The sequence below is a fragment of the Protopterus annectens genome, chromosome 11.part0, assembly GCF_019279795.1.
Source record: "Protopterus annectens isolate FY-2018-M chromosome 11.part0, PAN1.0, whole genome shotgun sequence".
NCBI lineage: Eukaryota > Metazoa > Chordata > Ceratodontiformes > Protopteridae > Protopterus > Protopterus annectens.
Window position 1 is genome coordinate 1,391,659,125 of NC_056745.1, and position 26,718 is coordinate 1,391,685,842.

The 26,718-nt window shown below is 37.8% G+C and overlaps 1 protein-coding gene across 2 annotated transcripts in view; it reads right to left on the bottom strand.

The window, feature by feature from the left end:
* Positions 1–26,718, bottom strand: part of DOCK4 (dedicator of cytokinesis 4) — a 3,006,016-nt gene that overhangs the window by 1,862,684 nt on the left and 1,116,614 nt on the right. For both annotated transcript variants that reach the window (XM_044088673.1, XM_044088674.1), the window contains exon 7: positions 2,998–3,082. In XM_044088673.1, the coding sequence (XP_043944608.1) occupies positions 2,998–3,082 (85 nt within the window). The remainder of the gene's footprint in view (positions 1–2,997; positions 3,083–26,718) is intronic.

Genomic DNA, 26,718 nt, shown 5'->3' on the forward strand with positions numbered 1-26,718 from the left:
TCCATATGTATAGCTAGTTATCACTGTATATTATTAAAATCCTGGTTTAATAAGCGTTTTCGGTGGGGTCAGTGCCTCACCTTCATCAGACAAAGTAAAACATTAACATAATGTCTTTATATAGACATACCTTCCTTAATTAGTTAAACAATGATGAAGGTGAGGCACTGACCCCACAAAAGCGCTTATTAAACCAGGATTTTAAACATTTAAACATTCTGGTGAACAATCTTTATCAGCATCACTTGCAGTTTGTGTTTTTTCAACAGTTTTTATTTTTTGTACTTATAACTGTATATTAATCGGATCAGATAATGGAAGTAGAGTATTTTTTTGACTTAGGACGAGTTTAAGTTCGAAACTTCTACTACCATTATCTGATCTGATTAATATACAGCAATTAATTAGATATACATGGACTGAAAATCTTCCACACAGAGAAATAAAGGAAAGAAAGACAATATTGTTGTACCAGTTAACACAGATCAAAACCATATAAGTTTACCTTTACAGAATCTGTACAATAATGTAAATAATGCAATTAAAAAAGACAAAAATGACAAATCACTGCCACAGTAAGTCTAAGGGTTAAGGAACGGTGTTGCATACTAATTTCTCAAAAAACTGCAAACTCCAACATAAAAGTTCTCAATGTAGCTGAGGAGAAAAAAGGTCCAAGTTTGTTTTTTTGCAAGTCTTGTGCATAGTCATTCTGCAAGAGCAGTCTACAACATGTGAAACAAGTTTGACTCTGAAGGAGGCATGTACTGGTTCATCTATACAGTGGATATAAAAAGTTTACAAACCCCTATTAATATGACAGGCTTTTGTGATATAAAAAAATAAGACCACAATAAATCATTTCAAAACTTTTCCCACCTTTAATGTGACCTATAACTTGTACAATTCAACTGAAAAACAAACAAATCTGTTAGGGGAAAAATATAAAAAATAAAAAACGTACAATAAGCTGGTTGCATAAGTGTGCACACCCTTAAACTAATACTTTGTTGAAGCACCTTTTGATTTAATTACAGCTTTCAGTCTTCTTGGGTACACACTTGCCATCAATTAAAGAGACTCTGATCAACCTCAAATAAAGTTCAGCTGTCCTCGTAGGATTTTCCTGACATTTACTCAGTTGCCCTCTACAGCAAAAGCCATGGTTCACAGAGAGGTTACAAAGCATCAAAGGGATCTCATTGTTGAAAGGTATCAGTCAGAAGGGTACAAAAAAATTTCCACAGCGTTGGATATACCATGGAACACAGTGAAGACAGTCATCAAAAGGTGGAGAAAATATGAGACAACAGTGACATTGCAAAGAACTGGACGTCCCTATAAAAATTGATTAAAAGGCAAGATGAAAACTGGGCAGGGAGGCTGCCAAGAGTCCTACAGCGACACTGAAAGGAGCTGCAGGTATTTCTGGCAAGTACTAGTTGTGTACGACATGTGACAACAATCTCCCTTATTCTCCATATGTCTGGGCTATGGGGTAGGGTTGCAAGACGGAAGCCTTTTCTTACACAGAAAAACATCCAGGCCTGTCTAAAATTTGCAAAACAATACATTAAGACTCCCAAAAGCATGTGAGAAAATGTGCTATGGTCTGATGAGACCAAGGTTGAACTTTTTGGCCACAATTCCAAAAGGTACATTTGGCGCAAAAACAACACTTCACATCACCAAAAGAACACCATCCCCACGGTGAAGCACGGTGGTGGCAGTATTATGCTTTGGAGTTGCTTTTCTTTAGCTGGAAGTGGGGTTTTAGTCAAGGTGGAGGGAATTATGAACAGTTCTAAATACCAGTCACTTTTGGCCCAAAACCTTCAGTTGTCTGCTAGAAAGCTGAAGATGAAGAGGAATTTCACCTTTCAACATGACAATAACCCCAAGCGTACATCCAAATTAACAAAAGAATGGCGTCACCAAAAGAAAATTAAAGTTTTGGAATGGCCCAGCCAGAGCCCAGACCTAAATCCAATAGAAAATCTGTGGGGTGACCTAAAGAGGGCTGTGCACATGTCCTTGCAATCTGATAGATTTGGAGTGCTTTGGCAAAGAAGAGTGGGCAGATATTAACAAGTCAAGATGTGCCATGCTGATACACTCCTACCCAAGAAGACTGCATGCTGTAATTAAATTAAAAGGTGTTTCAACAAAGTATTAGTTTAAGGGTGTGCACACTTATGCAACCTGCTTATCGTACATTTTTTATTTTTTTATATTTTCCCCGAATAGAGTTGTTTTTAAATTGAATTGTACAGGTTATAGGTCACATTAAAGGTGGGAAAAGTTTTGAAATGATTTAGTGTAGTCTAATTGTTTTATATCACAAAAACCTGACATTTTAACAGGGGTGTGTAAACTTTTTATATCCACTGTATCTATAGTCCCCAGTATTCTGTTGCTGATTTTGTGCATGCAAAGGGCTAATTTACAGCTAAAGTTTTTTTTTTTTTTGATATCTAGAAAGAGTCAAGGCAAGACAGAATGAGAAGAGGAAGTGACAAGAAGTGTCGCCATTTCAGTACACAGGGAAGACAACAGATATAAAGTCCAGCAGATATTTAAAATTGTTGCCTTGTCAAATGTTGCAATAACCAGCATGTCTTAATTTCCCATAAGGGAAATTAAGAGGTCTTCTCTTTGCAATGGAAAGTTGGTTTATAATTTCATTCACTGTAGCAGAGCAGTGTTCGTGCTGTAACACTATGTACAGAATATCTGGCAAATGACCCCCCCCAGAGTCGAACAGTGTTTAAGCTAATTAGTGTTGCATGACATTTAAAAGGCAAAAATATAACCAAAAGTTTACTTTAATAAAATAACTGTAGATCTAACTTAATTTGCACAGAAATTAAAACTGTCCTTCAGAACTGGTCTAGCTGTATTATAAGTCAGGCAAATGCGAATGTTGCCATAGAAACTGTGCAGATGGCAATTAGACAGTAAGCTGGGGTGAACAGATAATGAGTTTTTTCTACCTACCAGTCTATACAATTCTGTGATACTTATGTCATCAGGGTCGGCCATGGCATATTCTTTCCTCGGAACAAGGTCCAGGCCCAACTGTCTGAAAAAAAAGAAAAAAAAAACAAGAAACTGAAGTTTTTTCTAAGACAGAGAAGCCAGGAGGCTGCTTATTTGACCTCTAGAAATCATACAAACATTAAAAAGTGAAAGCACAAACAATCCTGAAGGCTGCAGAAGTCTGCAAAGAAAAACAAAGTTAGCCCACTCACTGGTATGTTCCAGGGATCTGTGCACTAAACATTTGCTTCTCTTTTAGTGAGTAATTATTCACAAGATCTATGGTCAAAATGCAACCTTCCATTATCAGTGTCCATTAAATGTTACAGTACTATTTTGTACAGTTACTTGCTCCAACTGTATTTACAGCACTGCTGGCTAGATGTGAGGTGAAAATGATAGCATCTACTGAAAGAAAAAACAACAACATAGTAAAAAACATTTTATTGATGGACAGCTCTAGTTTTTATTCCCACTTCTGCAGCTAACCTGAATTTTTCACCACTTTCCAAGGTCCCCCTTTGTCATAAACATTTAAAGCACATAGTAATGTCAATCAATCACCAAATCAATCCAGCACCAATGACGTTATTTCTCTTAACAGAAACTGATGAATAAATATATGATAATAATGATTATATTGCACAAAACAGAATCATTAATACATAACATACAGAGAACAACATGACAAAAATCACTGTGAGAAGTAATATTACTAGTTATAATCAAATCGGTACTGGGTCCTAGAAAAACACAATAGAAAGTGTATCCTAACATGCTACAGCCTCTACTGGGGTTGTGTACTTAGCCCTCAACCTCTTAACTCTAGAATCAAGGAAAAGATCCAGAAATAATCTGAGACAATTGGGTACTTTTGAAAAATTCGAATTGTTAACTTGAGAAGCTGACAGAATAACAGAATATTTATTAAGTTTAAGCCACCTCTTTTTCTCCCAGAATTGCCAGCTTTTGGCGGGACAGACCAAAATGTGAGCAAAAATCAGTAAAGTTGTTGTATCTGGTAAATCAGGGGGCGGTAAAAGAATAGAGGACATGATGGCTCCCGATTGAACTATCAGGACTTCATAATGTCAAGTACTGTCATGCCAAAAAAAAAAGAAAATGCAGGAGAAGAGGGAAAACTGAACGCTGCTCTTCTCCTTAAAGTTTCACACACTTCGAAATTATACATACCAACTCCAAGATCACAATGCCTTAGGGAAAATGGAATATTTTGAGAAATGGCAATCTTGCATTTATTATACGTAAGTAAAGATTTTCTGTCATTCAGTCTCCATGTTACAGGAGTCACTATTGCAAGTCCCGATCTTTTAAATAGTTGCTGGACATGATTAACATGAGTACATTGAGGCGATAATGTAGTATCCCAGCGACAACTTTTACACAAGCCAGAAATGCCAGAATGCCAGGTGTGGCAGGTTCAGTCCTAGAAATAAGAGTATTATAACAATCAAAACTGGGGTGGTTACATTTAGGATTGCGAAGTCCTGAAGTGAAATTAAATGGTTTACCAGGGAGATATTCCTGAAATGAAAGGATTGCATGAATATGACTAACATACTATAGTGTCATTCTAGTCATAAATAACCATTTCTTCATGTGGCAAAAAATCTAACATCATATAACAAAGTAACATAAGGAGATTGCAGACAAACTTCTCAGAATGCTGCTTCCACAGTCAAACACTCATCTAGTTAAAGTTTGCAGTCAAATGTCATTCACCCAGACATGTCAATTACTGCATTCCTGAACAACCACTTCTATATCAAGTGAAAAGAACAAGCAGAGCTGTGTACCTGTGGCATCACAGAGATAACTTAGTGTACACCATCATAAACATTCCTGCCATGAAAATGGGATACCATACAGGACAGGAGGAGTCGTCAGGAGGTATTATTTGTAGAAATCACCCTCAGTAAAATGCTCTTGTCGAAGGAATAACTTTCCTGACGACTGTACTAGACAGCCCACAGCTAAGTAGTGAATACTACAGCAGAACTGTGCAGCAAACTATGAAATACTAACAAGAATTCATCAAGGACAAGGTCATACTTTTAAACTATTTCCTGGGTCTATATTAGATGAGCGACTGTTCTGATGTTCGAATCATAGATGGTCGACATCATATGATTGAATGTCTGAAAGGTCGAAGGTGAAAGTCAACGGCTTTTCACGCGCAGAATGGGAAATGTTCCCTTTTTGCACTGAAGTGCGTTCTCGGAGTTGGTATATTTAAGTAGGGGGGTGTGGGGTGCAGGAGGGCTTGCCCCCCCCCCCACTCAGAGTGGTAAGGTAAGTTTTTTTTTTTATTATTATATAGTCGATGTTTTGAACTTCGCTCATATGAGTTCATTCATGTGAGGTTCGAAGTTTTGAAACTTCGACTATATAATATAGACCCTATTTCCTCATTAGTAGATACTTCCCACCCAAGTAAGTGTTACCACATTGTTATGCCTTCCCTAAATCAATGCTAGGAATGCTCAAAAAGCTCAAGCTTAGTGAAGTAGGAGTCAAGATTAACTGCCATAATCACCACCTCAACAGTGTTGTAAACATATGACTAAGTGGTAGACACCCCCCCCATATCTATATATGATCAGCTGAAAGCAGCTCAAATATATGTTAACAACTCTATGGCACTTGCTGCAAAAAAACTGTTTATTTGAGTATGACCACCTTTTAAAAAAGAGTGTATTTGATTACGACCACTTGAAAAAAAAGAGTATATTTGAGTATGACCACTTCCTAAGCTGAACGTTTATCTGACTATATAGCTACCCTTTATCAGGATGAAGTACTCAGCACGATACCCCAAAGAGGAGTCGTACACAAGTTCAAGGATCTCAATGTAAATACAGTTGGTGTACTCCTAGTAAGTATAAATAATATTTCAGGTCTCCTAGAAAATCGTCCACAGGCCTAGTGTGGCTAACCTTTATTTATTTAATTAATTATTTATTAATTTAACATTTGTTTACCAGAACGTCTGACTGGGACACAGCCTATTTTCAGTGAAGGCCCAGGGAGAAATGCTCAAGATGGATATCTTTGGAATGTGGGAGGAAACCAGAGTACCCTGATCAAAAACATGAACAAAATGTTAACTGGAAAGATCTATTGTTCAAAGACATGTAAGCAACTTTATCAATCACTGGTACCAGGATTTTATAACAACACAGAAGCACACTCTGTCTTATGAAGCCTCTTCATCACCACAATACCCACACAATTTCAAGTAAGCCCTCCTTTTGAGTAGTGTAATCTGGATCCCAAGCCAAGTGGCTTTGCTGCACTGCCCTTCCATCTTGTCTCCTGGATACAATGTTCATCCTCCCCTCCTTACTATCATGTCATCCACTTCTAAGCTGTGTCCTGACAAGGAACCTATATTGAGTGTAGTGATCCTTAGTTCACATTTGGCAAAAAAGAAAAATCCATTGTATCCTTCAAAGTCTCAGAAAACCCAGTATGCAATCTATACTGGGTCAAAAACAAGCCAGAAACTTCACACTGTGAAGGGTGGGAAGTTCACTCCTTGAAATATGTTATGCACCTAGTTCACTAATACATTCAGACTTTAAAATATGTGCTACAAAATAATAAAATAGTAGGTAGTCCACAGTTGAGTTAAAAATGGAATTTCCTTTACTGAAACACACAAGTAAGCAATCCTAGTTGAGTATAATGAAAAGCACTAAAGATGTTCATTAACTATATACAATCAGGTTATTTGGAGCAAGGGAGTGGTTACAGACAGTGGTTCTGTTAAGAGCAATAAAAGCATTAAACTCATTCATTTAACCAAGTCCCCTTTCCCCCTTAACACCATAGTGTAAACTGAGACTGTGCTACCTTAGAACTGAAACTAAAAAGCTAGCTTGTTAGAAAAGGATAGGTTTTAGACAGGCAAGCTTGTAGCCATCTCAAGGGGCCTAGACAGCTATAAATTCACACACACACACACACACTCCAGAGAGGAAAATCCAGAGCATATCTAAACAATCCTACCTTGGTTTGTGATTTATTGTGGAGTTGAGTGGTAAGAGAAGTTTTATTTGCCATCACTGTTTTTCACTGTTTGTAGGTAGGAAAGGATAACTTGTTAACAAGATTTACTTTGATTCATATTTTGTTGTTTTACCGTTAATTTTACTGTTGGTTGTTAGAAAGGGATAGGTTTTAGACAGGCAAGCTCTAGCCATCCCAAGGGGCCTAGACAGCTATAAATTCACACTGACTGCAGAGAGGAAAATCCAGAGCATATTTAAACAATCCTACCTTGGTTTGTAATTTATTGATCTTTAATGTTAAAAAGAAGTGTGACTGCTAGGAATAGTGAGCAGAAGCTACTTTGTGCGTGCAACATAAAGGAATTACAGCTTTTGTCTGGCTTGTAGAACTTATATGATCAGAATAACTTTACTGTACCTACTTTAGTATTTAGTTGTATATTGCTTGTATGATTTTTGTCACAGAAGTTGATTTAAGTTCTCCTTGAATTCTGTGGTTACTAATTTTGATTATTATATTTTTTACAATATTTTATTTGTTTGAAGCTGAATATAGATTGTTTAAATGAGTACGCAATTAATGATTTGCTAATGCACAAATTTATTGTACAGTGTAATAAATGCTATGCAAATTTAAAGGTAACAGCTGATAATACTGGTGATCTGTGTTCCTTGTGTCAAACGTTGGATGATTTGCTTACCATTGTTAGAAGTAAATCTCGACTTAATGATGATGATTGGACTTGTGCAACTGGCATGGCTTGGAGAACTGTTGTATCATATATTAATGACTGGACTGATGAACTAAATAATGTTAGGCATAGAACAAATAGAACACATTTAGGAAATGATGCATCTATTGTCTGCAAAGATAACTCAACCCTATGAACAAGACAATGTCCTTGACAACTTTGGAATTCAGGATTCAAGTATTCAGAAATCTGGGGATCCAGATTGTTCAGAAAGAAACAAAAAAGAAAGGAAGAAGTTCACAACAAATAACAAGGAAGAAAAATAAACTGATTAATGACTGTAAAGAAAAGGGAATACTTACTAAAAAGGATACTGCTTTGTTATGTAACTCACAGGTTACAGGGAATGATAATATTTTTCCATCAGGAAACCTTCAGTCTACAGAAAAAGTCATGATTTTTCCAAAAGAGAAGGTAGAAAAAAAAAAGAGGAAAGGGGCAGGTGAAAAGGAAGAAATCAAAACTGAATGTGGAAGGATTGAAGAACATTACTGTAAGAAAAAAGGAGAGAAGGACAGATGTTGGCTACATGGCTCAATCTCTGGATTTACAAAACCAGATGGATGAAAATGTAATGCACAATGAAAACAGTGGGATTAAGACTAATGGTGATGAAGATCTATCCTTCATAACAACTGATAGAGCAGATATTACTGTATTAGAAGCTGAAGATTCTTCAGAGCTGGCAAGCAAAGATATTCTTGTAATTGGAGATTCAATTATTAGAGGAACTGATACTTATAATTGCAGGTAAGACAATGAACATCAAATAGTGTCATGCTTGCCAGGAACAAAAATAGAAGATGTGAGATGAGCCTTGGAATGCCTTGATGTAAGGAAGTATGGATCTCTTTTTATTCATGTTGGTATAAATTATCTCATCCACAAGGATTTTCTGACTGTTAGTAGGGAACTGGCAGCCCACCTAGATAGTATAGCTTGTACTGGTGTTAGGACATATTCTTCACAAACCATCTATAGACAGGATAGTCAGGTCACCATGAATGAAAATATTTTTTCAGTAATACCTACATAGAAAACTGTCCTGTTTTAAAAAAATGGAAATGTGTAGAGCATCCAAGCCTAATTTTGAGCACACGTGTTCAGGCAGGATGGTATGTATTTGTTAAGATCAGGGAAGAGAATTTTTTCAGCAGATATTTTGCAATATTTTATAAACACTAGGCAAAATTTTTAAAGGTAGAAAATGTAATGGCTCACAGCAACATTTGATGCATCTCTGATGGTTGTTAATGCTAGGAGCATTACTAATATAAATATATATATATATATATATATATATATATATATATATATATATATATATATATATATATATATATATATATATATATAGATATATATATATATATATTTTTTTTTTTTTTTAACTGGAATATTTGCTATGTTCCCACAAGATTGATGTTGTTATTGTTTGTGAAACATGGTTAAAGAACAATGACTGAAAATTAGTTAAGTCAGGGTATAAACGTTTTTATTGTAACAGACATTCTAACAAAAAATAAGGTAGAGGTGTTATGATAGGGATGAAAGATAGTTATGAGAACTGTGATTATTACATGTTCAATGATAACACCAATACTATAGACTGTGTAACTGTGACAATAAAGACAGCCCTGGAACATACAACAATTGTTCGAGGGTATAGACCACAAAGACAAGTGCAGATGACTTAGAGGAATTCATGCATTTCTTGCATGAAACATGGGAAGGAGGAATAATATTAGCTGGGGACTTAAATTTACCAGACACAGACTGCAATAATATTGATTCAACATTAGTAAGGAAATTATTCACAACGTTCATTCAGGAACAATTGCTTCAGATTGTAAAGAAAAAGCTACCAAGGGACGGAACACACTAGACACTGTGTTCTTAAAGAAATTACTGTTACTTCAATCAAGTTTTACCATCATTGATGTGCAATGATCATGGGGTTATAACGGTTAATTTGTTGCTAGATAATTCTGCCAAAATGAAATCTAAACCAATGCACAGAAGGTTAATTACAGATTATATAGAAGCAAAACAGTCACTATGTAAAACCTAGTGGAGTGAGGTGTTCAGTGGAGAAATTGCAGACGGAATGGGAAAAGTTTTGAAAGACAAATTGTTTGAGTGGGAAAAAAAAAATCAAAAAATGTTTAACATCAGGATCTAGGCATACAGTGTCATGGGGATATATTTCTATAAGAACAAGATATTTGATTAAGGTGAGAGACAAAACATATAAGAAATGGAAGAGAGGTCAAACTACAACTTTGAAAAATGAAATAAACAAACTGGACAAACAGATTAAGCATAGTATGAAACAAGATCAAGAAAAATTTGAAGAAAATTTATATAAAGATACTGAGCATAACAGGAAACCTGTTTACTCCTTCCACATCTTATGTATTTGTAAAGACATACAAACTGATAAACTGGGTGCAGATTCTAAAATGTATTCTCAGACACAACAGATTATAGATATATTTACAAAATCTTATGCAAAACAGTTTGGCTCCACAAAAGGGGTAATAAGTTGTCCTAGTTGACATCCAGGTAACCCCAGATATGGGAATCAAATTAGATTATATCAATAAAGAACTGTGCAAACTGGATCTAAACAAAGCACAGGGAGGAGACGGAATTAGTAACAATGACCTGAGAACACTTCAGCAAGAACTTACGGTACCATTTTTTTCTATTATTTACTAGGTCATAGAGATATGGGAAAATTCCTCATGATTGGAGACCTGCTGTTAAATCTTTCTTAGTATTTTGTTGATCTGTTCCCTGTTTAAGGGAAAGGGGAGTAGAACAAACCCAGAGTCATATAGAATCTTAAGTCTACTTTCATGTTGTGGAAAAATAATAGAGAAGGTTATAATGGATAAGTTACTGTCAGAATTGGATAGGATGGGACTTGAAACCATATGTCAGCATGCATATGTTGAAAATAGATCTATTGCCATCTGTAACATGATGTCGTATAACAATATAATAACAGCTATGAGTGAAAATTTGAGCTGTGGTATAATTTATATAGATTTAGCTTCAGCTTTTGACAGGGTCATACACAAAACACTGATCAATAAATTAGAACAACTAGGTATTGATGTACTCTTTATAAGATGGATAGCTGCATGGCTTACAAACAGGACATGCCAAGTATCATACAGCAACTGGAGAGGTAAAATCCTTGGTTACAGTCAGGGTGTCCCACAGGGCTCTGTTCTAGGCCCTTACTTGTTTAGAATGTACCTTTCAGACCTAACCTTTTCATCTGAGGTGTTCTACAGTCTATATTCAGATGACCTGAAATTGGGTAAACTGATTACAGATAAGGCACGTCTACAAAATAACTTTACTAAATTGGCAGTTTGGGCACAGGAGAATAATATGCTGATAAATGCATCAAAAACTAAGCATATAAGATTTTGGAGATATAAATTAAGTGGTGAATATTTAATACAGCGCACAGTGATTGAAACTGTAGATTCATTTAAGGACCTGGGTATATGGGTAAATTCAGCTATGGGTTTTTCTAATCATATCAACCAATTGATTAATGATAGCTACAGAACTATAGGTTGTATAAATAACTTATAACATCTAGGAAATCAAAAATAATAAAGTAATTGCTTGTCAGTTACATTAGACCCAAACTTCAATATGGAATAACAATATGGAAACCCTATAAGAAAACAAGCGTGAGTAAACTGGAAAGAGCGCACCAGAAATATACCAATGGCATCCATGGATGTGAACATTTAAGTTATTATGAAAGACTAAAACATCTGAACTTGTGCAGTGCCTCTTATAGATATCTAAGAGGAGCTCTTTTTCAGGTATATGGGGCATTTACAGACAGCAACCTCTGGGAATGTTTGGAGATATCAAAAAGTACTAGGGAATCATCAGACAACCTATGCAGAAGATTCTATAGGAATGAGAAGTGTACTAATTGGTTCTTTGACAGAACAGTTGATGCATGGAACAGACTATCAAATGACATTAAAAGCAAGTACTTGGATAGTTTTAAGAACAGCCTGGATACTTATTATGGGAACAAGTGTTTTGGTATATTGGCAAGCTAGAAGGGCATTAATGCCCGTGCTTGAAATATGTGTATGTATGTATGTATGTATGTATGTATGTATGTATGTATAAATGTGATCATGATGTCTGTAAAGGCAATTTTTAAACTGTCAAATCGTTCTTTTCTTTTAAATATAGTAGTAAGGATAATGCACAATAACTTGTAGCTTCCTTTACAAAATGCAGTAAGAATGTTCACAATCTGTTATTAACTTATTAGCACCCAAGTTGTGTGGAATGTCACACCTCTAGCAGTCTATACACATCTTGCATTCCACAGCATTTTCTGAAAAATAAACTTAAAAAGAATAAGATAAAAGTAAATATTTTGCAAACAATAAAAGCTATTAAAACTGTACAAATATCAATATTATTAATAAGAAATATTCTTTGCAGTCATAATAGTCAGATGGTAGTCTTTCCATAAACACTATAATATAATGCACACAAATCCCAAAATTATATTTTTTACTAAAGTTGTATAACCTAGATATATATTGCTAGAACATGTCTGTTAACCACATATACGTTTTCACATGATAACAAGAAATTATTCTATAAGTGCATGTTTACTGAGATACTTACGTGAACATATGTTTATAAATAACACTGAATATTTTTCAAGATGTGCAACTTACAGTGCAAATTTAAAAGACAGTTTTCTTTAACTACATCTAAGGTTTCACCTGATGTCATGCAACAGTTTGTAAGTCACTTGTTTTCTGAATTATTAAGTACATAAGGAAATACTGTTTATTTTTTGAATTACTAACAAACAAAAAACAATATAGCAGTTATAGTGTAATATAAATGGACACTGACAATGAATTTTCCTGCTTCCCACCATGCCATATCACCCTCAATAACATATGGGGCTCTGTTATGAACATACAAATATATGAATAATAAGTAATGAACAGTGATTAATTTCTTTACCTAGACTACAGGATCCTAGATTAAAAATCCTGGTGTCATTTTGTTAATTACTCCTTGCACTTTCTAACAATGCCTATTATTAGCTGGAAAGTCACTCTGAAAATGAAGCCTGATTCAAAAAGGTTCTGGATGCTACAAGGAGCTATGAGTGTGAACTGGAAGTATACAAAAAAGGGCTACAGACTCAAATGAGTTAAGTACAGACAGCATATGGGTCACCAAATGAGTGTGCTGCCTAGGAGTATCAAACAGTCCTTTCTTTGGTAGGTCACTATAGTTATTTGCTAAAGCCCTTTAATGAACCATTACCCTTTGATGAATCATTAAGACAATAACACAAACACTGTGATAATAATCTACAGCAACATAGTGGACGTGACTGACTGGGCATTGAAGTAGCCTCAAGATTCTTTGACGTTTTCCTTTTAACACTTTCCTTTCGATACATTCATAACAAATTACTTTCCTATCACTGGAAAACGCATTTCTTTTCAAATCTCAGTTTCTATATTTTACACATTTATTCAAACCAGTAGAAAGAATTTGTCCTGCATGGTGACATTCATCCAACTGATTGTCATTAAACAAACAAAAATGCCTGACTAGGTTGGTGTTATTAGGGAATTAACAAATGCTTAGGGGTGTTGTGTGGCCCAGTGCCACAGACAGAGGGCCCTACCAGCAGTGGAAGAGCAGTAATTCCCTTACTTATTGTACTAAGAGAACAGAGTATCTATTAAATTGTTATACATTTGTTTTTTGTTTATTACTACATACTTTTTATATTTTTGCTGCAGCAACTTCATCAACCTTATGTTTCAAGCATGTGTAATTGTGGTCGGAGACGTATTTTACATCAACATATTGCTTATGTAAATATCTAATGTTTACACTAACACATATATACATTCAGAAGCACAGGCAGACAGACACACACACATATATATATATATATATATATATATATATATATATATATATATATATATATACATACACATAGAAGCACACATACATGCGCCTATTAGTTAAAGCCACTTTGTTAAGTGACTGAACCTCAGATGTCTCATTGTGATCAAATGAAGGGAAAAAAATCATAGAATGCAAGGCATTGCAAACTCCAATGCCTCTTAACTGTCCCTGATTTTGGCATATAGTTCTATTCTGTCACTCAGAGAATGCTTGATTTGCTGGTAAATCACTGAGAATTAAAGTTAGTCAATAAAGCTAGACCATGCAGTTTCACACTTACTGTTTAGGCAAACGAGTGTTGATGGAGTGCCTTTTGCCATTAAAAGAAGTCGGTATGCACTCTCTGCCTCTGTCAAAGATGTGCACACACACGCACAGACTATGTTTTTCTTTATTTACTTTACTTGTTAATTTTATACTCACTAAACAGCAAAGCTGCACTCAAGCAAGTGTAAAAAACTGGCATGTTGACTTTTTTCAAGTGCGAGCTTTACAGCACCTTAATATTCTACTGTGAAGCAGTGGACTTGTTTTTTTATGAGGTAGTACATGCACAGTAACATGCTGCTGAAATATGTTAATTTTCCAACTGGGTGAAGGTGTACCCTTCCCCAATTAATCAGGCAATTAAAACAATGTTTTGAACCTAAAATGTTACCACAGAAAAAAGGTTTATGAGTGTAAAGAATTTATGTCTGACTGTCAGTATTAGCTAATAAGATGAATACAAATATAAAATGACTGTACAACAGAGAGGTTAATTACTGCCTTCCTAATATCTCTTAGTCAGTCACAAAACAAAGACAAAATAACAATAATCATAGCACTTGAAGTGAAAGTCCTTTCTTTTATTTCGTAGCAAACCGCGTCTCGTTTACACAGGACACAAGAGCAAGAGCAAATGTTCTTATATATATGTGTGTGTGTGTATGTATATATATATATATATATATATATATATATATATATATATATATATATATATATATATATATATATATATGGTCTCACTTCATAAACACGAATTGATAAAATATCGAATTTCAGCAATTCGTTTCCATGAAGCCGAAACCTCAAAATAATGAAAGTGCATAATTGTGAGTAGGACTATGTTGAATTCGCACTTATGCATTTACGTTATCCTATGGAAGTGTTCGGCTGGGGTGCATGAGTGTTTCTGAAACTTGTACAAGTGGGTTAGGGTGGGGAGGTGGAGGTATGAGTGTGTTTTGGATGTGTGTGATTTTTTTTTTTTTTTTTTTTTACTGTTTGTGCGATCTCAGAGTTAGTATATATAAGTAGGGGGAGCAGGGGGACTTGGCCCCCTGTATTTGTGTAGTGTAGGTATGTGTCTGTGTGGTTTTGTGTTGTATTTCATTGTTTTGTGGTATGGGGGATATGGTTTGTGTGTTGTATGCTGTATACTGTATGTTCAATGTGGTTTTGTGAATGTGAGGTGTCGGTGTTCTGATGGTTTCAATTTTATACTGCTGAAATGCTGAAATTCAATATTTCAGCATTTCAGCAATATGAAGTGAAACCGTATGTACACATAAATGCATACTATACAAAAGCTGCACTTGTGAGCAACAGCATACTGAGATTATTTGTTATTGTGTAATAGCCTGAGAACATCAAAGTGTGTCCCCTGTCATTCAAACAGCAGGAACACTGCCACACATCACTCCACTAACAACTGTCGCTAAACAAAATCTGTGCCAATGGGCAGCAGCCTGCTGGGATCATTTTGTTATTGTGCAATGCGTGCATGTAATATGAAGAGCCTAGCTGAAAATTAATCTAGAGGGGTCAAATATTTGCTGTTTAGTGGATGTGACACCCCCCCCCCCCATGGAGTAGTCCTTACACTCTACAGACTGCTGAAATGCCTGATCACTGTACATTCATGTGACCATTAGATTACACTGTCTAAACCAGTTACACCCCCAGCTTCTTGGTTTCTGCTTTAGTAAATGAAAGAAAGCCTGTTTTACTTTGTGTTCCCCTGCTAATGGCACAGCAAGAGCTATAAAACTGATTGCTTTCTGAAGCAAAGGGCCTCCCAGATCAAGTTAGAAAGCAGTCCAGGCTCAAAGTCCATGCTGACCAATAAACCAAACACAATTCAAACAAAACTGCTCTTAAAGACTTTCTAACCAGCTCCTGGACCTGACACTGTAAAATGCCCACCAAGAATTTACTTGACTCTCCCTTCACCAACCCTATCTGACCCCTCTGCACAACCTCTTGACTATCTCATCTCTCTAACTGTTCTCTGCATGCTCTCCCTGTGTTCCTAACTAGCTAAACCCACCCCTCTGGCACATCTGCTTTTATGCTCTTATTCTCCCTTGACCATGAGATCTCTTCCCACTTACACTTCTGCTTACTGTACAGAAAATACTCAAAATAATACCATTTTCACTAAATGTTCTCACTATACTCCATATACTTACTGCTTTCACTAAATCCTCTTACTATACTCCATATACTTACTGCTTTCACTAAATCCTCTCACTATACTCCATATACTTACTGCTTTCACTAAATCCTCTTACTATACTCCATATGCTTACAGCTTTCACTAAATCCTCTCACTATAATCCATATACTTACAGCTTTCACTAAATCCTCTCACTATACTCCATATACTTACTGCTTTTACTAAATCCTCTTACTATACTATATATACTTACAGCTTTCACTAAATCCTCTCACTATACTCCATATACTTACAGCTTTCACTAAATCCTCTCACTATACTCCATATACTTGCTGCTTTCACTAAATCCTCTCACTATACTCCATATACTTACTGCTTTCACTAAATCCTCTCACTATACTCCATATACTTACTGCTTTCCCTAAATCCTCTTACTATACTCCATATACTTACTGCATATACATGAATTCTCAATACAACTTTTCTCTTGCTGTGCATAATGAAACTACTCTGTAAATAGCTAAGTCTCACTACCTTTGATTGCCTAATCAAACTAATTGAGTACTAAGTTATACTATTCAATAACTTGTAACTCAAAGACTGCATATTTTAAATTGTAAACTTGTTACTACTCTGATGAATGGACTATTTTATATTCTATGTTTTGTGTATCACTGAGGAGGTTTTTTCCTTGGGCCCCCAATGAAAAAGAACAGCAGCTCAGTCGACTGACCCAGTCAACAAACGTCAAGTAAATAAATCAAAGGATCATAGGAGGTTAACTAGGCTAATGGCCCTGGGAACCTTACAAGCCTAGCCAAGAGTTTAGCTACAAAAAAGAAACCTCAGTCAGCACCTGTCACTCCTGTCATTGAGGGACAAAGGTGGAACCCCTGCAACAAATTTGTGGTTTCCCATCCACTCATCAAGGTTGCACTTGAAGAAGGTCAGCAATGTACTCTGTTTGACATGTATGGGAAGTCTATTTCAAAGATGAGGCAGCCTCTGTGAGACAAACCTGTCTCTCCAGCAGGTTTTGTTGATGTTGCATATTAGATTTAGGCCTTTCAAGCATGTAATACAGGAGGAGTTAGACTTACGGATATGGAGCATCTCTTCTAGGGCAGGTTGCAATATCGCCTTGTAGGCAAGACACAGATCATCTCTGAGCAATCTGTATGATACCCTGTACAGCAATAGTGATCTGAGCCTGTCTGCATAGGACAGGTGTTGGAGGCCATGAATTGTCTTTGTGAGATATTTCTGTAGCCTTTACAGTTGGTGCAGGTGTTTGGAGAGGTACATACCAAACAGGGCATTATACTCAATTACTGGCCTAATAAGGGAGCCGTACAGAGAGGTTTTTTTTCTGGATGCAGTACCTTTCCTTATGAGATGAACCAAGTAAAAGGCTTTTCTGACAGCTGCCACTACATGATGGCCGAATGTGAGACTGCTGTCAACCCGAGTACCCAGGTCTCTCACCACAGGTTGTGTGCTTAGGAGTTTGCTGCTGATGTGGTAATTAGTAAAGGCTGTATTTTTGCCAAATGGTATGATAATACATTTTTTTGTGTGTAACATAAGGCCATGACTTTGGCATCAGTCATTTGCTGCTGTGAGACCCTCTTGCAGTATGTTAACATAATTTGGGGAGTCAATGACAGCACCCAACTTACAGTCATCCATAAGCCTGGTCACTCACAAGCCATTTGTCTTTGCCTGGACCTCTAAGAAATAGATGCCAAACATTAGGGTTCCCAGGACAGATCCCCAGGGAACACCACTAGTGACAGGTCTGCTGTCAGAGGTGGTGGCACCTATTTTGACCTTGTGGGTCCTATTGGTGAGCCAGCTGACCACCCACCTGATGAGATAGGGATTTACGCCAAGTTGTGTTTGCTTTTTGATGATGCCCGAGTGGGGGTTGTGTCAAAGGCCTTGGGAAAGTCAAGGCAAGCTGTATGTACTGACTTTCTCTCATCCAGTCTTAAAGAAGTCAACCAGGTTCAACAGGCAAGATCCTCCCTTGACAAATTGGGTGGGATCAAGTGCTTGGAGACTGCCTATGTCCTTGTTTATGAGATCCATAATAATATGTTCCATGGCTGATCAGACTTGTCAAGCTAATGGCGCGATAGTTTCTTGGGTCAGTAGTGGCACCATCTTTGTGTAAGGGGATGACAGTGGCAGTTCTTCACTCTGGTGGAATGAAGCCTGTAAGTAGGCTGTGGTTGAATAGGGTGCTCAATAGCAAAGCTAGTTCTTGCTGAAGATGGTACATAATACAATATGGGATACTATCAGGTACCATGGAAGCTGTGCTCTTTCCTTCTTGAAAGACACAATAAGTGACCACCTTCTCAACTATGCAGTCAGAGACTACAGCGCCAAATCAAAAAACATAATTTATAACCAAATTTATAATACAACATTTAACAAAGACACATTTATCAATACTCTGAATGAACACAACTGAACTTATTAAAATCCATGCTACTTGATATTGCCTACTTACACTTTAATGAACCTTTTACAGATATTTTTAACAGCCTAGTTCCTATATGAATAAAAACGTCAAATCAAACCTGAACTAGGGCTAACTAAAGACACTAAAATCATCATAACTTCAAAAACACAAGGCCTGGAAAGACTGGCATAAAAGCAGAACACAAAATATATTTCATACATGCCAGCATCTCAAAAATTATGCTAATTAACATATTAAAATACATAAACAAACATATTATACCAACATTCAAAATAAGTACCAAAAAATCCATTACTTTTTTTTTCTAATTATTAAACTAATACATCCTGGCCAACCCACCACAGACTTTTCTTCTACTTTGACCATCACTGACGCAACATCATCACATTTCAACACCTACTTTATACCAACAGTACTTCCTCCTGATAATAACAACAATTCAGCTCCTCTCTTCATCCTGTCTTAACCAGTCACATTCATTCTCCTTTCTCCTGGTTTACATCTCTATTATTAGAAAACATCTATTGAAATTAAAACCAACCTCTTCAGCTGCTATCCACCTTCCAAACAGAATACCTAAAGTAGCAGCTGATGTCACAGCTTTCTTTGAATCCATACAGAATGTCCTACTTCTCAACTGTACAGATTTTCACAGAATGTCCAGATTTTTCCCCAGATATTTTATCTATCCCACATAAAATTTGTGGTTTTCTGGCAAATCACAGAGGACTGAAGTCACTAAAAAATGATCAAATATTGACATATATTTCAGTTTCAGATTTCATATCTTTCAGAAAAATGCATGCTAACACAAGTTTTGCTATTCTAGCAGATGCCTAAGTTTATAAGAGCTATATTTAAAACCTGTCCCTATTTGGGGTCCTTTATCCTCCCATTATTTTAGGCTTTGTCCATATTTTTTAAGAGGCTGAGAGGTATGATACAGATAACTCAATTCATATCTGACAGATAAGTCTCATCCATTTGTAAAAATCCTGATTAATATCACTCCATAAAAGTGGCACACCAAAGCATACATTCTCAACTATATACCTACTACTGTCTTATCTCCTCTGTCTAAAATACAGCAAAAATGCATCCACTCACAATTTATGTACTCCATTAACTTCAACAACCTTCTCCCCAAAACTTAGCATGGTTTTAGATCTCACCATAGTATAATCACTTTTCTCCTCAACTTTACCAAAATCATAAACCAACAAAAATTATCCTCACTATTCCTAGATTTATCAGAAGCGTTTGGCACCATATCCCATAAACATATTCCTACTGAACTTTCATCCCTCTGTCTCACCAAGCCTTCTCCCTCATGATTCCATAGCAATACAGACATTTTCTTGTGCACTACCCACAGCCCGACCACATTCAGCTCAGCTTTGAATAGTGAAAGTGTTACACAAAGGACTTTTTTTAAGTTAAGGGATAGGGTTAGGATTCATTATAAAAGTGGATTTCTTAACTTAAAATAGCCTTTCCTATAACACTACCACTACACAAGACAGCTCGGCACTCTCTAGATGCGCACACACATGCATGAACATTCACTAAATCAATCCCCTTACCTAACCCTGATCGTAACCCTAAACACAACTGACACACACACACACACACACACACACACACACACACACACACACACACACACACACACAAACTATCTCCCCTTATAGAAGCTTTTTCCTCTTATCCATCAGATTGCTGAAATCTAACAACAGGCATGCCAGAAGCCATTCTGCTTCTAACCAATTAACTGAATATTCTCTTGACTAATCCAGTAAATGATATACTTTCATGTCCATTTATTCTAAGATCACTACTAGTATAGCATACTGTAGTGCAATATCCAAATCTTCATCTGTCCTGAAACTTGAATGTGCAATACTCTATGCAATATTTTTGCTTCACAGGTACCTGCAATATCTACTTGTGCAATACCCTAAATGGCACATTTTTATACTGTCTGTCCTAGTATTACTAAATAGTAACTATATGTATGTAGGTTTCTTGCAGTAGGAATGAAGCAACGTAATTTTTTTAGCTGCATTATGTGCAGATAAACACACACACATACACACACACATATATATATATATATATATATATATATATATATATATATATATATTATATATATATACACAGATAGATATCTATATCTACATCTATTAATACATAAAATAAAGAGAGGAACCTTTATAAATAAATTCAGACACCTACACCCAAACACATACATGTGCACACAAACACACACACACACACACACACACATATATATATATATATATATATATATATAGCATACACGTACCATAAATGTAGATGTTCGAGTGTATTCACTGTTGCAGTCATTACATTAGAGTTATCTGCCTGCAGGTAACCCTCAGTTGGCTTGATTAACAAAGTCTTGGGTCCTGCGTCGGTTGCTGTCCCTTCTTCTATGACTTCAGGTCATCAGGGGTATAAAACATGCAGCCGATGCCATTGCATCAGTTTTTCTTGCCCCAGATGTCAGGTGCCACCCTAATGGGAAGCAATTAAATATAAGGGTACAAAGATATACCTCCAACAAAAAAGCAAATGCACCAAAAAGGCTTTTAAGCATAGTAAAGGAAAGTAGAGGTATAGCCAAAAGAAGTTAGAGGGCTAGAGGGAGGGTAACCAGGACTGCAACAGTGAATACACTCGAACATCTACATTTATGTTAAGTGTACAACTGTACTATGTTCTTCGTGTTTTACTGTTGCAGTCATTACATTTGGGTAGATTCCCAAAGCTATGGTTGGGAGGAGGAATTTAAATAACATTAGGGCCAGCTATAAGGCCCTGCAAGACTGCAGTGGCAAAGCCAGCTCTGGATTTAGAGAAAATTGGCAAATGATAAAGCTTGGTGAATGCATGACCAAACTCCAGGTAGCAGCTTCTAGGATGTTCCTGGTAGGGACACCTCTGAGAAAGACTGTAGAGGTAGATGCAGCCCTGGTGGAGTGAGGTCTGATCCCCTGGGGGATAGGTTTTCCATGGTGCTTATAGCAGAAATTAATGCAATGGCTTATCCATTTAGAAATGGTTTGCTTTGAAATAGCCTTCCCCTCTGCCCCTGCAGCAAATGCCACCAGCAGTTGTTCAGATTTCTTTTGAGGTTTAGTCCTGTCCAAGATTCGGTTTAGTCCTGTCCAAGTAGAACCTAAGTTGTCTGTGCACATCTAAGGAATGCAGTATCCGTTCCCCTTTATTCTGTGGATTGGAAAAGAAGGTTGGCAAATGAATGGACTGATTAAGAGCCACACTGGATACCACCTTGGGAATGAAGGATGGATTGATTCTGAGGGACACCCTGTCTGCATGAAAGATGATGAAAGGCTCCAATGCCATAAGGGCCTGTAATTCAGATACCCTTCAAGCTGAAGTAATTGCTAAAAGGAAAGCTGTTTTCCAAGAAAGACATTTTTAAGTCTGCAGTAGCAGCTGGCTCGAAAGAAGGTAGAGTGAGTTTCTTCAAGACAAAGTTAAGGTCCCAGGCTGGGGTTGGAGCTCTCCTGGGTGGTCTCAAATTTTTGGCCCTCTGAGGAAATTACAGTTTTGTACCTACCATAAATGTAGATGTTCGAGTGCTAATACAGCTGCAGTCATAACAGATGGGTTATCCTGCTGTCAGGCGGGTCCTCGGTCAGCCAAATTCCAAAGTCTAGGTCCGGCGTCGGTTATCGTCGCTTCATCCCTGACGTCAGTGCGGCAGGGGTATAAAAGAACCAGCCAACGCCATTTTCTTCAGTTTTTCTTGCCCCAGATGTCAGGTGCCCCCAGAAGGAAGGCAAAACATAAACTCATGTAATAATGCAATGTAATATAATCAAAAAACAGTAGTTTGCAAGCAAATACACCATAAAGAATACCCCAATCAGGTTGTATGAGGAGGTGTTTGTCATAAGGCCTGTCCCAAGAGGGGATGGAGGGAGGGAAACCTGGACTGCAGCTGTATTAGCACTCAAACATCTACATTTATGGTAGGTACAAAACTGTACTATGTTCATCGTGCATACAGCTGCAGTCATAACAGATGGGTAGAATCCCAAAGCTAATAAGGGGTGGCAGGCACTAAGTGAAACTAGGAGGAGCAAGGATGCCCTGCAAGACTGCAGTGGCAAAGCCCGCTCTAGATTTAGAGTGTAGAGGAAGGTGATAGTGCTTGGAGAAAGTGTGCACAGAACTCCAAGTGGCTGCTTCCAAAATATCCTTGGTAGGAACCCCTCTGAGGAAAGCTGCAGAGGTAGCTGTGGCCCTTGTGGAGTGAGATCTGATGCTTGTAGGTACAGTTTTTCCATGAAATGAGTAACAAAAGCGTATGCAGTGGGTTATCCATTTTGAAATTGTCTGTTTGGAAATAGCCTTTCGTTGAGCACCTGTAGCATAGGACACAACGTGTTGTTCTGATTTTCTGAATGGCTTTGTCCTGTCCAAATAATAACAAAGTTGTCTGTGAATGTCCAAGGAATGTAGTAGTCTTTCCCCTTTGTTTTGTGGGTTAGGATAAAAGGTAGGTAAGCGTATAGTCTGATTCAAGGCTACACTGGATACTACCTTTGGCATAAAAGAAGGGTTGGTTCATAAGGAAACTCTGTCCTGATGGAAAATTATGAAAGGTTGCACCGCCATGAGGGCTTGTAGCTCCGAAACCTTGCATGCTGAGGTGATAGCCAGAAGGAATGCTGTTTTCCATGACAAATATTGTAGTTCTGTTGAGGCAGCTGGCTCAAATGGAGGCAGAGTCAGTTTTTCTAAAATGAAGTTGAGGTCCCAAGCAGGCACTGGTGGTTTCCTTGGGGGTTTTATATTCTTAGCCCCTCTGAGGAACTGTCTTAAGAGAGGATGAGAGAATAAAGGAGGATCAGTGTTGTATTCTGCAGAAATGGCTGAAGCATGGATCTTGATGGAGGAGAAGGAAAGCCCACTGTTTAACATCTCAGCTAGGTACTGTAATATTTGAGGTAAATTTAGAACCCAAGGATTCTGGCCCTTTTTCTGATTCCAGGCACAAAACCGTTTCCATTTGGTGGAGTAGGCTTTTCTAGTTGAAGGTCTTCTGGCCTCCAAGATGACATCCTGTACCTCCTTGGAGAGGAGGGTCTGTTGGGAAATCAAGGAATCCTCCATGCGGCTAGATTGAGGGTTTTCAGCTGACTGTGAAGAGTTTTGAAACTGTGTTGGGTCAACAGAAGAGGGACTAGAGGCAGGATCCATGGAGGGGAATGCATCAGGCTCTTCAGGAGTGGATACCAGTGTTGTCTTGGCCAGTCTGGAGCAATGAGAATCATGTTTGGCCTCTCTGCTCTGGTTTTTAATAGAACTTTGGGCAGCAGAGGAAGAGGTGGAAAGGCATTGACTGTCAATGTTGTCCAATTGAAAGAAAGTGCGTCCACTTTCCAGGCCTGTGGATGATAGGTCCTTGAGCAAAATTTTTTCAGTTGGTAATTTTTGTGGGTAGCAAAGAGATCTATGTCTGGCCGTCCCCATACCTGAATTATCTTTGCGAAAACTTGAGGATGCAACTTCCATTCGTGTAGATCTGTCATATTTCTGCTTAGGTTGTCTGCCAGCGTGTTTTCCTTCCCTGGCAGGAATTGTGCTTGAAGTTGGATTTGCAATTCCAGAGCCGTGTTCCAAAGGGACATGGCTAGTCTGCACAGGGGGTATGAATGAGTTCCTCCCTGTTTGTTTATGTACCACATCACTGTGGTGTTGTCTGTCCTTATCAATAGCTGGCCTGGATGCAGTAGGTCTTTGAAGGCCATAATAGCATTTTGTACTGCTAGCATTTCCTTTTGATTGATGTGTAGGTGCTTCTCTTTTTGGGACCATTTGCCCTGAATGCACTGATCTGTCATGTGCGCCCCCCAGGCATAGTCCGAGGCTTGAGCCCACCACAGAAATTCCTTTTGAAGACATGGAATGAGTGGTATATTTGTTTCCAAACTGTGGCTGTGTTGAGACCATAAGTTTTTTAGGTACCATTGAAGTTTCCTCATATGCAGCTTTGCATATGGGATCAGTAGGATGCAAGATGCCATGAATCCCACACCCTGCAGGACTTTCCTTGCAGTCAGCCTGGTGAAGGTTGCCATTTTTCTGAAGTATTGAGATAGTTGCCCTTGCTTCTCTGGCATGAGGTAGGCCATCTGGGTGTTTGTATTCAAGCTGGCACCCAGGAAAATTATTGCTTGAGAGGGTATTGGTTTTGATTTCTTTTTGTTGACTGTGTATCCCAGAAAGTTCAACAATTTTATTACAAAGGCCAGGTGTTTCAGAAGTATGTGCTTGCTGTCCGCTTGGATCAGGCAGTCCAGATATGGGTATATTTGTATCCCTTGAAGTCTGCAGAAGGCAATTACTGATGCCAGGCATTTCGTAAACACTCTGGGCGTAGATAAGCCAAAGGGCAATGCAGAGAATTGATAATGGGTTGAACCTGCAAGAAATCTGAGGTATCTTTTGCAATCTTGTCTGATAGGGACATGCAGGTATGCCTCCTTGAGGTCCAATGTTACCAGCCAAGACTCCTTGCCCAGCATGGGAAGAAGCTGCTGTAATGTGAGCATCTTGAATTTTGGTGCAGTAAATATGTGTTTAGGATGGATAGGTCCAAAATAGGTCTCCAATCTTTGTCCTTCCTTGGTACCAGGAATAGTCTGGAATAAAAACCTTGACCCTGTTCTTTTGCAGGTACCTCTTGAATAGCTTTCATGTTCATGAGAGCTGAAATTTGTTTTTGTGCCTCTGCCCTTTGATTTTGTGGCAGGTTTGGCATGCCTCTCATTTTTGGAAGGGTGTGAAAGTGGAATCTGTAGCCTCTGTCTATAATGTCCAGGATCCATTTGTCTTTTGTGACAATATGCCAATTTTTTGAAAATAATGCCAGTTTTCCGCCTAAAGGTGCTGCCATTAAAGCTTTGCTTGGCATACAAAGGGGAAAGTCATTGTGTCTGCTTTCTGAATGGCTGTGATCTATCTTCTCCACCTCTTGGTGTAGGTGCTTGCCATTGTCTGGCTCTAAATGATCCTTGAGATTGCCCTCTACCCCTCGGGTGCCTGTATCTACCTCTTTGAGGTCTGGCCATGGCTGGAAAGGACCAATTTTTTGAAGGCCAGTTTCTGCTGAAACGTGGAGGCTGTACCTGTAGGAAATCTTTCATTGTTTGCATTGATCTTGCCTTTTCCTCCATTTTCTTTAGTACTTCCTCAGCTTTAACACCAAACAATACATCTTTTTGAAGAGGTGCATCTAGTAATTTAGCTTTGACATGATCTGGTAAGGTTTGCTCTTTGAGCCAAGCATGTCTACGTATGACAGACCCTGTAACAGCAGCTCTACATGAGGCCTCTAAAGCATCAAAACCACATTGCAAGGTATGTTTACCCACTTGCTCTGCACTATGCAACAAACCCTTCAACTCCTTTAAATCTGGTTGTTCAGGTTGTGTCATTTTGCTTTTCAACTGAGATAACAAAAACTGTTGATACTTTAACATATGGAACTGACAGTTTAATGCCCTCATGGTTAAAGTGGCCGAGTTGTATACCTTTTTCCCCCACCTTTCTAAAGCTCTGGAATCCCTCTCTGAAGGTAATGGGTTTTTGGCAGTAGAGGCCTTAATTCCCTTGGGACCCTGTGAAATAGTTTCTGGGTCAGCAGCATGGCTTTTGTATAGGAATTGGTGTGAATCAGGAACGCGGTAATACCTGTCAGGTTTAACAGGAGCTGGGGGTAAAGAATCTGAGTTGAGGCTGGCTTCTGTGTACACATCATCTAATATATCCAAAACAGGAGGGATAGCTAGAGGCCTGTGCTGAGGAAGCAAGAGAAAATCTCTGAGCCTTTTCTTGGAATCTGAGTAATCTTGGCCTTCCCAGTGAAAGTGTTCCCTCAAGGTA